This window comes from Sinocyclocheilus anshuiensis, unplaced genomic scaffold, assembly GCF_001515605.1.
Source record: "Sinocyclocheilus anshuiensis isolate Anshui unplaced genomic scaffold, SAMN03320099.WGS_v1.1 scaffold124, whole genome shotgun sequence".
NCBI lineage: Eukaryota > Metazoa > Chordata > Actinopteri > Cypriniformes > Cyprinidae > Sinocyclocheilus > Sinocyclocheilus anshuiensis.
Window position 1 is genome coordinate 1,251,994 of NW_015554082.1, and position 14,840 is coordinate 1,266,833.

Here is a 14,840-nt window from a genome sequence, read left to right on the forward strand (position 1 = left end):
CATACCAATACAAAGTTTGGGGTCAGTAATTCTTTTTTTCATCAAAAATACATAGTATTATTGTGAAATATGATTACAATTTAAAATGACTGTTTTCTATTTAAATATTTTAAAATTAATTTATTTGTGTGATCTTATCCATGTTGAAAACAGATGTGCTGTTTAATATTTTACAGAAAACCATGATGCTTTTTTAGAATACTTTGATAAATAGGAGGTTTAAAAGAACAGCATTTACTTCAAATATAAATCTTTTGTAAGATTATTAATGTCTTTAATGACATCCTTGATCAATTGAATGCATTCTTGCAAAAAAAAAAAAAAAAGGTATTAATTTCTTTCAAAAAAAAAAAGTCTTACTGACCCCAAACTTTTGAACAGTAGTGTATACTGGTAGTGTATGAAGATATAAAGATTTCTTTTCTTTTTCATTTTGGGTCTTAATTGTTTTAGGAAAGTGGAGTGTGGAAGGGAAACTTAGAGCAAAAATGTTCCTGTGTCAAATTAAATATGGAATCTACCCTGACAAACTGTGTTAGCCTTCATAATTCACTACATTTCAATAACACCACTTTCAACACTTCCACTGGACTTCCTGTCTAGCAAGGCGTGTAATGATCAAACATGTTGAAACGCACATACAAACATCTGATATCCAGCTCTTACCTGTCAATGATGACCGGGTCAGAGGGCGTCTCGTTGCGATTGCCACAACTTTTCTTGTCACAGCAGCGGCTAAAAGAGATGGAGGGAGAGAAAGAGCGCAAGAGAGCAGTTAACCTGTGTGTTACTGCACATATGTCAGCACTGACCTCAAACACAGTGGAGAAGGAAGAGGTAGCAATTATAAAGCAGTCTTTCCTTCGCTCCTCCAAGGCAGACATTCACTCCTGCTGTACACACAGCACACAATATGCTGCCTCTCGGCCTGTGTATTAGTAATTACTGCTAACAGACTGCCCGACTCAGGGACGGTCACTGAAGGATTAGAAGTGTGGCTGATAACAGGACAGTTATCGAGTGATGGAGAGAGAAGACAAGGCCAGAGAGCAGGAAAGGAAAGAATACAGGAGGAGAGGTGAAAGTAAAGAGGGCACTTAAAGGGGACTCTTTTAGAATACATCCTGGAAGGATTTCAGGTCGGACAGAAGGGGAAAGTTGCCTGTGTGTGTGTTTTTTAAGGTGTTGCAAATGTGTTCCCAAAAGAAAATGGTTTATTTAAATATACACTATATTGCCAAAAGTATTAGAACACCCCGTTCTAATGAACAGGTTTGACTACTTTGGTCATTTCCATGAGTACAAATCTTAATGTTTAAGCATATAATGATATTCTAGGGAATTGTGGGCTTCTAATTTTATAGCAACAGTTTGGACAGGACCCTTTTCTATTCTAACATGGCAATGCCTCTGTGTATAAGGCAAGGTTCAAATAGAAATGATTTATTCAATCAGTGTGGAAGAACTTTGACTGGTCTGCTAGAGCCAAGTCCTAATCCCAGCTGAACACCTCTGGTGTGACTTTAAAAGCAGATCTTGAGCCAAAAACTCATCACCAAACACTAATGACTTGAATATATGGGTACAGTCATTTTAGACACTTCAAAAACTGTTGCAACAGAGATGGAAATACAATTTTTAAATACACAAATTATGTTTCCATCTTTGATGCCACAGTTTTGGAAGTGCCTTTTTCTGTTCTAAAGAAGGGGCTGTCCGAATACTTTTGTCCATATGTATGTACAAGTCACAGGTGTTTGGTGATGAGTTTTTGGCTCAAGGTCTGCATTTACATATACATACACTGACTGAATCAATCATTTCTTTTTGAACCTTGTCTTGTACACAGAAGCATTGACATGTTAGGATCGAAAAGGGTCCTGTCCAAACTGTTGCTATAAAATTAGAAGCACACAATTCCCTAGAATATCATTATATGCTTAAAAGTCCCCATGAAATCAAAATTAAAGTTTTTTGGGTGTTAGTATCAATATGTTAGTCTTAAGGTTATCTATAAGGCAGTGTGCTCCAAAACAGTGACAAAATTTCTCGGCCTGTGTATTAGTAATTACTGCTAACAGACTGCCCGACTCAGGGACGGTCACTGAAGGATTAGAAGTGTGGCTGATAACAGGACAGTTATCGAGTGATGGAGAGAGAAGACAAGGCCAGAGAGCAGGAAAGGAAAGAATACAGGAGGAGAGGTGAAAGTAAAGAGGGCACTTAAAGGGACTCTTTTAGAATACATCCTGGAAGGATTTCAGGTCGGACAGAAGGGGAAAGTTGCCTGTGTGTGTGTTTTTTAAGGTGTTGCAAATGTGTTCCCAAAAGAAAATGGTTTATTTAAATATACACTATATTGCCAAAAGTATTAGAACACCCCGTTCTAATGAACAGGTTTGACTACTTTGGTCATTTCCATGAGTACAAATCTTAATGTTTAAGCATATAATGATATTCTAGGGAATTGTGGGCTTCTAATTTTATAGCAACAGTTTGGACAGGACCCTTTTCTATTCTAACATGGCAATGCCTCTGTGTATAAGGCAAGGTTCAAATAGAAATGATTTATTCAATCAGTGTGGAAGAACTTTGACTGGTCTGCTAGAGCCAAGTCCTAATCCCAGCTGAACACCTCTGGTGTGACTTTAAAAGCAGATCTTGAGCCAAAAACTCATCACCAAACACTAATGACTTGAATATATGGGTACAGTCATTTTAGACACTTCAAAAACTGTTGCAACAGAGATGGAAATACAATTTTTAAATACACAAATTATGTTTCCATCTTTGATGCCACAGTTTTGAAAGTGCCTTTTTCTGTTCTAAAGAAGGGGTGTCCCAATACTTTTGTCCATATAGTGTATTTATTATGTAATATTTCTATAAATCAATTATTTTAATTCTAATTGAAAATTATAAACTATAAATAAGAAAAAATCACTATACTATTTATATATAAAATAAATACTATATATCAGATATATTTCTATTTTTAAATACAATATTTTTGTGTATATGTGTATATGTTATTATATATATTTAAGATACAGATATATATAAAATATTTATTATTATTATATATAATTGATATATTTATTAACTTTATATATACTTTTTCTAATTGATATTTATTTTTATAGTTAATGAAAACAGAAAAAAGTCGGCACACTTAGGCTCCAAAAATTTTTATAGTTAATAAAATTATAATGGTTTTGATTCGCAACCTATTATCATCCCCATAATAGGTTATATCAAATAAAATCAAGCAAAGTGTGATGATGGTTTAGTATGTTAGTCAAACAGCCCACTCACATCTGAATGGTTGTTTTTTGCCTGATTAAATATGCACCTATTTTTTCTATATTTAATCTCATAGGTTACTCTGCATGGGACAGCAGAGGAGAGCAAGATGGATACTAGAGCATGAGCAAGTGAAAGAAGACAGGAGGGATGGAAAGGAGGTGTATACATGATGTCTTCGGTAGATGGAGGCTGGCGGTAAACAGCAGGTGGGGCGGCGGGTTCAGGTTTCCCAGCACAGATGGCAGAGGGGCTCAATTGAGAGAGAGTATAGGAGGCGTCATGTGATAGGAGCAGAACCGATCTGTGTGTGAGTGGGCTCCTTTAGACCTGATGAGCTTGATAACATGGATTGAGCTTGACCCCTCATTCACGTCTAAGCGCCCTCGTTAGTTTGGACACAGTGTGGTCGGGCTTCTGTCTCAGTTTACTCTTGCTGTCGTATTTTTACCTTCCTCTGCTCTCATTTTTTCTCACTCCTCTGAGAGCAGTCAAGTCTTTAGCAATGTTCTCTCAGAAGTGGGTCACACAGGAGCAAAGCTTTCTGGGATGCGAGGGGTGGGCACAGATGGATTTGACACTCCGATAACCCAATAGTCAGCCGGGGCCCAAGGGAAACCGCAACACGGCCACCCCCCACCACCCGTGAACCTCCAAGACCCCAACCCTCATCAACGCAATGCTAATGACTCCATGTATGCTCTGGCTTCATTCAGGGGGATTTTTCGCCCAGTCCGGCTCGTTCTGCTCCATCCCAGCGGACCTGCAGGGAAACCGTAATCTTTAATCTCAAACGTTTCCTCCTGCTGCAGCATTTGAAGAAATTTAATCCAAATTGCTGCACGTAATTACCAGGATGTGGCCCGCGCTGATGCCATTACAGCTGAACTGCCCTTAGCCCAGCTCCTTTACAGACAGCAGCTCTAAAATAGCCCCCAAACCCAAACAAAACAGCATTTCTCCAACTGTGACCACCCAGCCTTTAATAATCTGGCCAAGTTTGTCATGTTTCATCTGCACCACACAAACCAAACAAAACCTCATCAATCCGTGCATATGAGGATGTGGAACTCCATCATAAAGAGCCCAGAGTTGCGTTTGAGTGATTGTTTTTAGCCTTGCCTCTGAGCGAGTTGTTTGGGAATATGCGTCTCTGTCTCATGCTTGCAGGCCCATGCGGCACCATATGGCTAATGGCAAGGCGTACAGCAATTAACAGCCCTGATTAATGGAGAGCAGTCTAATTGCAGACTGGTAATTGTTCCTTTCTCTCAGCACAGGCTCTGCATCGAAACACCATATACAGATGAAGAAGGGGAAAAGGAGGAAGATAGAGATGAGAATGAGTTGTTTACTTATTTGAAATGGATGCTTTTCATTTTCGCCTGCTTTTGGAAAGCTCTTTGGTATGAAACAGGTACCTTAAGGGTACCAGTAGCAATATGTACTTCAGATGTGATCTGTGTAATCCTACAGTGGCAGATCAAAGCTGACGTGGTGAGCCTTTGTAGACACGTATGGTACTAAGTGTTTGTGTCAATACACATCGTTAAATCAGCGACTATTTTGAAAGAGCGATAACAGAAGGCTGTGCGCGTGCGTGTGTGTGCATGTAAGAAAGGTAGTGAGGGGGAGCGAAAGATTGAAAGAGAAAGAGGAGAGAGCCTTGGCTCGCCTGCACATATTTCATTGTCAAAACTCAAAGCAAGCTGCATTCATTAGCTGTGGAATAACAAGAGGATTCTTATTGAGTAATGAGTTTTTCCTTGCCCTAATTAACCAAGCATGAGTGGTATATTTTTAGTAGAAAACTGTTCAAATGCTCTCCACTTCAACCAAAAATAGATGAGGACTCATCTCCACAACCCAGTTTTAAGTGCAAGGAATTTATCTTTTGATTTTAATTAAAGGTGCATGGCTTTCTCTCGCTCTCTCTTTTTCTTGCAGAGCAGGAAGTGGATGACCTGGATAGAGATTCAAGAAGGGAGAGAGACAAGGGTTGCTCTGAACTTAAGGTCCGTCTTTGTTAATTTTTCATCTCTTGAAACTTCTATTGCTTATGCTGTCACTACAAACAGGGATGTGCAAAATTCAGAATTGGCTCCCTTTCAATTCAATAATGTGAATTTAATAGGAAGTTAAATATGCATATCTGCAAATGAATGAATAATGGATAAAGAAAATTGTTGTTTAAGTCAAATTATCTGCTTTCATGGTACTTTTTGGCTCTATATGGGGAAAAAGCAGCATAATCAATTCTGTCTAACATCTCTATTTATTTTCAGCAGAAGAAAGTAAGTCATGCAGTTTTGTAACAATGTGAGTTGTTCATGTTGTTTTTATGTTTGGGCAAACTATTGCTTTGACATCTAGTACATCATCCATCCATCCATCCATTCATCCATCTATCTCTGTAAACCTTCAAGGCTACACTTTTCGTCAGAATTACAAACAAGTTCAAAGTTTGTCTTGACAAATTTAGCTTTTTAGTTAAAATTTGTTTAGTTAAAATTTCAATTGCAATTAGTTATTCAAGTTGCAATTCTGCATCCTTATTGCTCAGTTCAAATTCAGTACAAATACAGGAATTACAATTCTGGCACACAAAATGAACAGGTACAGAAATGTATTTCTCTGCTTGCCTTTTGTGTGTGTGTATTTATGCCATCAATAAATAAAATAAGCACCACCAATCACTGAAACATCAGCCTCCAAAAATAGAAATGCTGCCTGGCATCTTTTTTGGACAAAGCCAAGCTTTGATTTCTAAGGCTGAGGCAGAGACTGGGAAAAAAAAAAACACTTCTAACTCTGATAGAAAACAGGCTGGCATACGTTTATCAGGATCCCATTTGAACTGATGAAAAATCTGGGTGTGTCTTGTGTAATAGTGCATCGTAAGTCTAAACTTGAGCCTTGATATAAACGTACTGCATCCCTCTTAAATAGAAGTAAACTGTTTATGCAGTTTTGACGGATGTGTATGATAAATTAAAGAATAATGATCTGATCTTTCAGCAAATTTATAGTAATGTTAATCTATCCTCCCCTTTATGTCTAATTTTACAACAGGGCTTACACAGCTGTGTGTGTGTGTGTGTGTGTGTGTGTGTGTGTGCGTGTGTGTGTGTGTGTGTGTGTGAGCAGAAAGCTCAGTCCTGTCACACTAACGCTGGATCCAGAGGTCTGCAGTCTTGCCAAGGCCAAAACGATGCCAAAGTAAAGCTCTCACAGTCAACGGGCAGAGCTTGGTAGGGAAGGTTCAAGAGCTTGATTGTGTAATAGTGAAGGAGGGAGTGTGGTGTACAGTGTGTGTGTGTGTGTGTGTGTGTGTGTGTGTGTGTGTGTTTCTCACCTGCACATGATCTCGTGCGTCAGCAGGACCCTGCACATCTCTGGGTTTTTGTCTTGCCCTTCATAGATAATTGCCTGATGAACAAGAGAAGGTGGAAAAATGTGGTTAGAGAAAATTGACAAACAACATTTTCTCCTTGTGGTGTAAACGCTCTGAGCATGCACAAATATCCATGACTAATTCCCAGGGTGTTTAAATCCTATCATGAAAAGAATCGAATGTCTGCTTGCATCGGTTCACTGAAACAGAAACATTATGACATCACATCATTACGCCATACACACAATGCAGCACTCATAGGCGGTTATGTGACCCTTATTCTATCTGGCAGAGGACTGCCGTTGAAAGATCTCATGCAGCATGGGAATGATCAGGTCAGTTTTAGTTTCTGTTATCAGAATGTTCTGTTCATTTGGTCCCATGTTTCTCACTCTACACATTGGGCTCTGAATTTCATAGATGTCTTTTCGTTTCAGCTAATCAATCAATCAAAACTACCCCGTGCACCGTGGGAATGCTTGTACAGAGTCTCTGTGTGCAGCGTGGGCCGTCTATGACTGAGCCAGGCTCAAAGTGGGCAATTTAATGCCCACTTACCTGCTGCAATGGAAAACGATCCCTAACTGCCTCTCTAAGAGCTTAAACTTGGTGCATTACGTTTGGTTATGTGAGAACCGATGGTGTTTGGTGTTTGGTGTCAGGCAACACACAAAGTTTGAACGTGCACATCTGTGATTCAATGAATAAAGACTTAGATTTCGGTGTGTTCCACATAACACTATTGGTACTTTTTGAATCTATATGGGAAAGAGCAGCGCGATCATTCAGTCTAAGATCTCTATTTGTGTTCCACAGAAAAAAATCATTCAGGTTTTAATGATGACAAGAGGTTTCATGTTTGTGTGAACTGTTACTTTAATATCCAATCTAATACATCATCACTTGTATCTGATAACTGGCAAATGAGTTTATTTATTTTGTTTCACATTTGACACAAATTACCAATGCTAGATGTTTATTGTAACAGAGCTGCACACAATTTGTGATTCAAACTGAATGTAAGAATGTTCATGTAACTGTCATTTTTAACTAAAGAAGTTTGTCAAGACAATTTGATAGATAGATACTGTAGCTAGATCCCAGAATGCCCAGAATGCATTAGCTGTGTAATTTAATTGAATTCCAATTCAGAAAACTCCTCTTTCTGTCATTCCAATTCAACTTCCTGTGGGGGTGTGGCTAATTTAATTCCAATTCCCTCCCATGAATTGAAAAGAGGCCTGAATTTTGCACAATCCTGCATTGTATGCTCTTGGCAACATTCAGAGCCATCATTTGTTGCTCGTTGGTTTAATTAAAAGCAGACAGGGAGAATCAAAAGAACTGTGTGTAGTGTTTGTTAGACTGTGCAGATTACTGTCCTATTATGTCATAGCGGACCACCCTTGCCACAGTGCCCACCCCCCACAGGCATCCGGGGCTCACAGATTGGTTAATAATACAGAAACACAAAACATTATTGCTCAGCAAAGCACCCTTATTACTACATGAGAAAAGATGTTTGTGAAGTGAAAACAGATAAACTGCTTAATTACAGGTCCCTCTAAAGATGTGTTGTACTCCAGTGTGAAATAACCCTCTAGGAAAGATGTGTGCATGTGAGCTGCCATAAGCCCGCATCTGTGAGACCCTGTGCATGTGTATGCATTCACGCATGTATTTGTGCATTAGCATGTGTGTGTTTATGTGAGCGGCAAGCAGTTGGGCTGCCAGACTGGAGCATAGCGAGCCATCTGGCCCAGCTAACACTTCATCCAAAAACCTCAGCTTTGTTTCCATCCTCCAATTCCACACAAGATGTCCCCCACAGCCGTGAATCAGTGACTCTACTCAAAACATACACACACTGCAGCCTATTAACAGGCTGCTCTCTGTCACACACACACACACTTAAACCCGTTTGCCATGAATCACTCCCTCTTTCTCTCTGAACACACATATACATGACACCCATGGCAACTGAAGACACAGAAAAACAGCTGATGGTTCTAATGAGGAACTGTTTCCCTCACAAGTGCACAATGCTTTTTCAATTACATGAAACACTTGTTTGAAAACAAGTTTTATAAGTAAAGCATCAGACCCAGAAAAAAAGAAGAAAGTTTATTCATATTTGATGTTTTTTATTTCCTGTCATTGTTGTGACTTGAGGACATAGGTGATCGGGGACATTTGTTTGTTAGGTTTCACATTGTGGAAATGAGGGTCAAGGTCCTCTAAAAGCGCACAAGCATGCATCACTGTCTGAGCCTAGAGCCTCGACCCCGCAGGCTTTCTGAGAGGAAGCGGGAGGCAGAGAGAGCAGTTCAGGCCACACAAAGACGTCCTCTACACCACCACACATTCATTTCATATATAAGACCGGCTATTTATCACACAAAGCCCCTGCAAACAGACTCGGAATAACTCCATGCCGAGAACAGTATATAAGTGCCTGGAACAAGTCTGAAAACAGTTTGTCAATTTCTCCTCAGAGGCAAACACAACAATGGTCATGCATCCTCCTCTGGATCGAGCTAGTGCAACACCAAGCGTCTTTGGGTGGATTTTCCTGTAGCCCCTGTCATCACATCTGTCGTGCAAAGGCAAAATGCTGCATGTTGTTTATGTCAAGACTGAACTTTGGTCTCTTAAAGGGCTTTTAACCTAACAAAAACATAAAATATATATATACATGCACATATATACTGTAACAAAATCTATTTTAGGACTGTAAAAAGTACATGTAAATCTGCTGTGGAGTTATATTTATTGTGAAAAGTGCTGTACAAATAAAGTTGAATCTAAATTGCTTTTTTTCTTAGGTTTATACATCTAACATGACTCTAACGGTATGCAGAAAAATATATAGTGTACTATATACAATATAAATTAAGTAATTTAATAAAATGCTAAAACCAAAGTAAATAATTTCCAGATAATTTAGTAAGGTAATAATATTAAAAAATTATATAAATATTTAATTTTCTAAACAATATGTTGTATTCATTATATCATACTCATGTTTTTTTCTCAGACAGTAAAAATTGGCCTTTATAATAATAATAGTAATAATAATAATAATAATAAATATTATAAAATGTATTAAATATTATAGATTAGGGGTCATTGGCGTTGAAAATTTGAAAACACCTTGTTTTAGACTATGATCAGTCTTGTGTCAGGTGGGTTTTTCTTTGCTACAGATTTCACATTTTCAATGTAGATCAGTAGACTTAATCACTGGGATCTTTAGGCCCTCGTGTGTGTAAATATTTGCAAATGAGTAGCATTAAGCCTTTATGTGACCTGGCACAGAGCGGCCATTCACGTCCTATCTGACATCATCAGAGTCTCCAAACAGCTAGTGATTAAAGGAAATATCTAATATAGGAGATTTGTGTCACTTTGTTGCATGTCGCATACTTTGGGGAAGTGTTTCTGGCATGTAAACACACCCTATTCCGTAATTAACAGGAAAAATACGTACACAAGCAGAAAGAACGGCCGAGACCTCCCTCTCTCCCGTGCAAATTTATTTAGGAATCTGCCCAAAGCTTAGCTCTAGAAAACACACACAGCAACAGGCGAGCTACAGCGTTACCAACTAGTTTCAGCCCAGCACTTTTCTGAACAAAGCTCTCCTTAAGGAGGGCCACGGAGCGCATGAAACATGCATGGCACGGTGCGCCGAGGTGTGTGTGAAGCTTTCATTAGGCCCTGATGCTGCTTTTAATGCATATTTTATATCAAACCTCGTTTGAGAGCCGCCAGTGCCGCCTTGAACTGACAGCCGCATCTGAGGCATGTAAACAATGCACTGTAAATACATGAAAACACATTTCCCTCTTTGTTACCATCACGCTAGCGTGTCAGCGCAGTGTGTGTGCGCATTAAGCCCACGTATGTGATTCGTTTTTGTTCTGCGCTTCAGCTGTTGAGGGAAACAGTTGGATGGAAGGATAAAGAGCGAGAGAGAGAGTCTTTTACTGCATTGTCTTCATCAGATCTGTCATGAGCTCATGCGTTGATCACAGATACGGCCTGTCAGCTTGACACCCGCTCCATCTCTCCTCACCCGCGTCAACCGTTCCCACAGGCAAACCGAGAAAACGTATATGGAGTTTATTGGGAGTGTGAGCACAAGACGGCCGCTGAAAATGTCAGTTTTATGCACTGAATGTGAACTGTTTTGATCCTTGCAGCTCTAGCCCAAGTTGTTTAATTGTCTCTAATAGCTGTGCGTATGTACAGAAGGTAACTGTGTGGTCAGGCGACTGGACTTTACCGCCTTGCTAAGTGCTAAAGAGAAGTGTGTGTTGAACAGCTCTATAAACCTGCTCATCAGCCCTCCCGCCTGACACTGCCAAAGCCAGCACATGCTGAATGGAGAGGCGCTCTGTAGCCTCTCTGTACAGAGTTATGGGGTTTTAATGGGAAATCTTAAACACATTGCGAGCACTCCTCAGCATATGTAGGCTGACTGCTCACCGCAGAGTGGTTTTGGACCGGGTTTTCCTGAAAGGCATTTAAAGACCAGCTAACACTCTGTCATAACCTAAACCGTGTTTCATGCTCACATGGACGAGAAAAAGAACAGCGCAGTCAAATGACAACGAGAGCAGAAAAGTCTAAAGTGGAGCCAGGCTTAAGGTCTTAACACAAAAAGGTATGCTCACATGCATGTGTCCATTGTACATTGTTACTCAGTAATTTATTAATGTCACATTCAAACAAAGCAACTTTCTTTTGGTCAATGAGTCAAAACCATGTGACCAATTTGAGCATGTGGCAAAATCTGTGCTAGTACATTTTTCACCCTTTTCGCACTCAAAAATTCGTTTAGCAACAGTAAATATACCTTGCCCCTAAAAAAAAAAAAGAGTTATTGTTTGCAAATATGGGAATGTTTGAGAAAGGGATTCTGGGAAATGTAGTGAAAAATTATTCTGTTATTGAAAGAACTGAGCGGCATTTACCATGTTTTTTGGACATTATACTATGATAATATCAAGTACCTACACCTTCAGAAAAACAATAAACACAGGAAAAAAAAGTGTGGGGAGGGGGTGCAAAATTTTACCTTTTGGGGTACAACAGCTTGTCACTGGAGCAGTACCCTTAAAAGGACATATTTGTACATTTTTTCACCCCTATTAGGTACATATTAGTACCTTAGAGAAGTAATACATACCCTTAAGGTACTACCTAATAGGGGTAAAAAAGGTACAAATATGTCCTTAAGAGTATTGCTCCAGTTACAAGCTGTTGTACCCCAAAAGATACAATTCTGACCCCATTTTTTCTGTGTGTACAAAAGTTGTACCTTTAGGGGCTTGTCACTGGTACCCTTAAAAAGACAACTTTGTACCTCAGCATGACAATATGTACCCTTTGGGTACTACTATGAAAAGGTGCAGTTGTTCCTTTAACAGTACTGCCACACTGACAAGCTGTTGTACCCCTAAAGGTACAGATTTTGCACATTTTTATGTAAATACCAAAGTACCATGCTTTACTATCTGATACTAGCTAGCATGTTGACTCGGCTGCCAAACTCTCTTCCACACACACACTATCTCTCTTTCTCGCTCACTCGGTGGCACCACATCATTAACAGGTATGGCAGGGCAGTTTGCCACAGAAATAGCCAGTAAATCAGTCGGTAATATATGTGCATGTGGGAGACAACCCTGGGGAGATAAACGGCTTTTTATTGAGACACTCAGTGAAAGGCTGAGCCGAGGCCAGGCCCCTGGCCACTGTATTTACCTCAGGGGTGTCAGAGAACAGTCTCTCTCCCTCAGCACAACGCTCCTGCCTTTCACCCACACACATAAATCTGTCCGGCTACACACCAGCCAAACCGCTTAGCAGAGCGAGGGCAAGAACTAGCATCAGTAACAGCACCTAGCTTCTTGCACATAAACTCTGTCCGGATACACACCAGCCAAACCGCTTAGCAGAGCGAGGGCAAGAACTAGCATCAGTAACAGCACCTAGCTTCTTGCACATAAACATTCATGCAAAGGAAATTATAAACCACAAACAAATCACACAACACAGAAAGGGGAGCTGCGGAACTGTTTGAGCCAAATGTAACATCCAGGGATTTTGTAGTAGGAATTTCTGAATAGAAATGAATGCTTTGGGTCATGACAACAAGTATATTAGTGAAAATGTAGTATTTGCTCTTTTTTTTTTTTTTTTTTTATAAAATATATTTAAAAAATAATTGTAATACTTGTAAAATAAATATTAGAAATGATGACATAATTAATACATTAATTTATAGTTGTTTTCAAATATATACAAACTATAATAAATTTAAGAACACATTCTGTAAAAGACTAAACGTTGCATACTTTTGTTTTAGACAAAATAAAGATCAAATTAAGTATTTCTCTCACTCTCCACTTCTCAATAAGCACACATACACACACATAACAAAGCAAAACAGTAGCAACAGGGTGGAACAATAGGGTAAGCGTGCTGGTATGTTTAAATCACATGATATACTAAGTGTTCAGAGCGTTAGTAGGTTGTCTGTCACAGTGCCTGCTAATTACCTCATATCCATACACACTTCATCCTGGCTGGGGTTACACATATACACACATATTACTTGTCATACAAAATGACTATTATGAAAACATCTCATAAGAAACACAATTATTTTAGTGATTAATCAAAACAGCTTTGCATATTTATTTGATTACAAGTGTACTTTAAATATTTTTCTCTCATTTACACTTATGAACTACTCGCAGCTGTAATCGCTGTTGAATACACTTCCCTAAAGTGTCTTCATAACAACATTTCTAGACAGAGATCATGGGAGAGGAAATGAGGGGACGAGTGGGAAAGAGAGAATGAGAGAGAGGGAGAGGCTGTTTCTGTTTTAGGGGGAAAAGGAAGAGCGCCACATATGAGATTGTGCGGTCACTCTTGCTGCCCTGTGTTTTCTCATATGAGTTTTTCTCCAGGGTTAAAGCTCACAACCTGCACGGTTAATATGACAAGCTATAACAACTTTCATACGTGTGTGTTCATAACAAACATCTGTACCCACAACACATTTGAATATGCACTATCTGCAAGAGAGTCACGCGCATACACACACACTCAAAAACTTATGCTGTTTAAACATTGAAAGGCACCGCTGGATAATCCCCTGTGACAGACAGTGAATACAACTGAAAGTCTCTTTCTTTTTTTCCCTCTTTAGCTATCAATCTCACTGTCACACATATGCACATAAATACATGCATACGCTCAGTCATCTTAAATGATGTCCCAGAGAGAATATGTCATATTTAGACACTAACCGATCCTCGTGCCCCTGAGGCATGCTAGAGTGTGTAACCCCAAACTCACCAGGGTGCACGGCACATGTTCACTCTCGCTGCATATCACACACAGACTCTCACCAGACGATTCACCAGCGAACCGTGGGGATTTTGAAATAACGTCCTACCTGTTTGGTCATGGAGTCAATCAGGCGTACATAAAAGTCCTGTTCTGTTCTGATGCCTGTAGAGGAGAGAAGATAAGTCCTCTTTAACTCGCAATACAATGCAGGTCATATGCACAAACATAGATCAGAAATGAATCTGGCAGGTATAAATTTATCATTCACAATGACATGACTTTAATACAACATAGATGCTTCAAATGTCTAGACAACCCAACCCAACATAGACTGCAGACAGTGTTAAAGGATTATGGAAAAAAAATGGCTTTGGATGAAACTCAAACTTATGTAGACCCACATACATAAACTAAAAATAAAAATAGCTTTTAGAAAGAAAAAGCACAAGAAAAATGTACAGCTTATAAAAGAGTGAAATAGACATCATCAAAAATAACAATTACAGAAAACATGATTTTTAACTAAATAAAATATATGTTCAAAACGTCTTGTAAAAAGGATGAGTGTCGTTAAGGACTGGCGCAACAAATTTTCAAACGCCTGGTTGTCATTTACCACATTAGTAGACAGAAAAGAGTGTACTTTCATTATGGCCAGGCCATTAGCTTCCATCAAAAATGAAGTGCACATTTCTGGAAAACGCGTAACCGGAAAAGTGCACTAATGGAGATCGTTTTGTGTTTCATTAATGTTTATAGTTAAAACGCTACG

The 14,840-nt window shown here is 39.2% G+C and overlaps 1 protein-coding gene across 1 annotated transcript in view; it reads right to left on the minus strand.

Annotated features, from left to right (window-relative positions):
• The window catches only part of LOC107669108 (transcription factor COE1-like), a 132,354-nt gene that overhangs the window by 115,063 nt on the left and 2,451 nt on the right, over positions 1-14,840 (minus strand). The window contains exons 4-6 of the mRNA XM_016461230.1: positions 14,175-14,230; positions 6,659-6,732; positions 667-735 (exon numbers count right to left, since the gene is read on the minus strand). Of these exons, the coding sequence (XP_016316716.1) occupies positions 667-735; positions 6,659-6,732; positions 14,175-14,230 (199 nt within the window). The remainder of the gene's footprint in view (positions 1-666; positions 736-6,658; positions 6,733-14,174; positions 14,231-14,840) is intronic.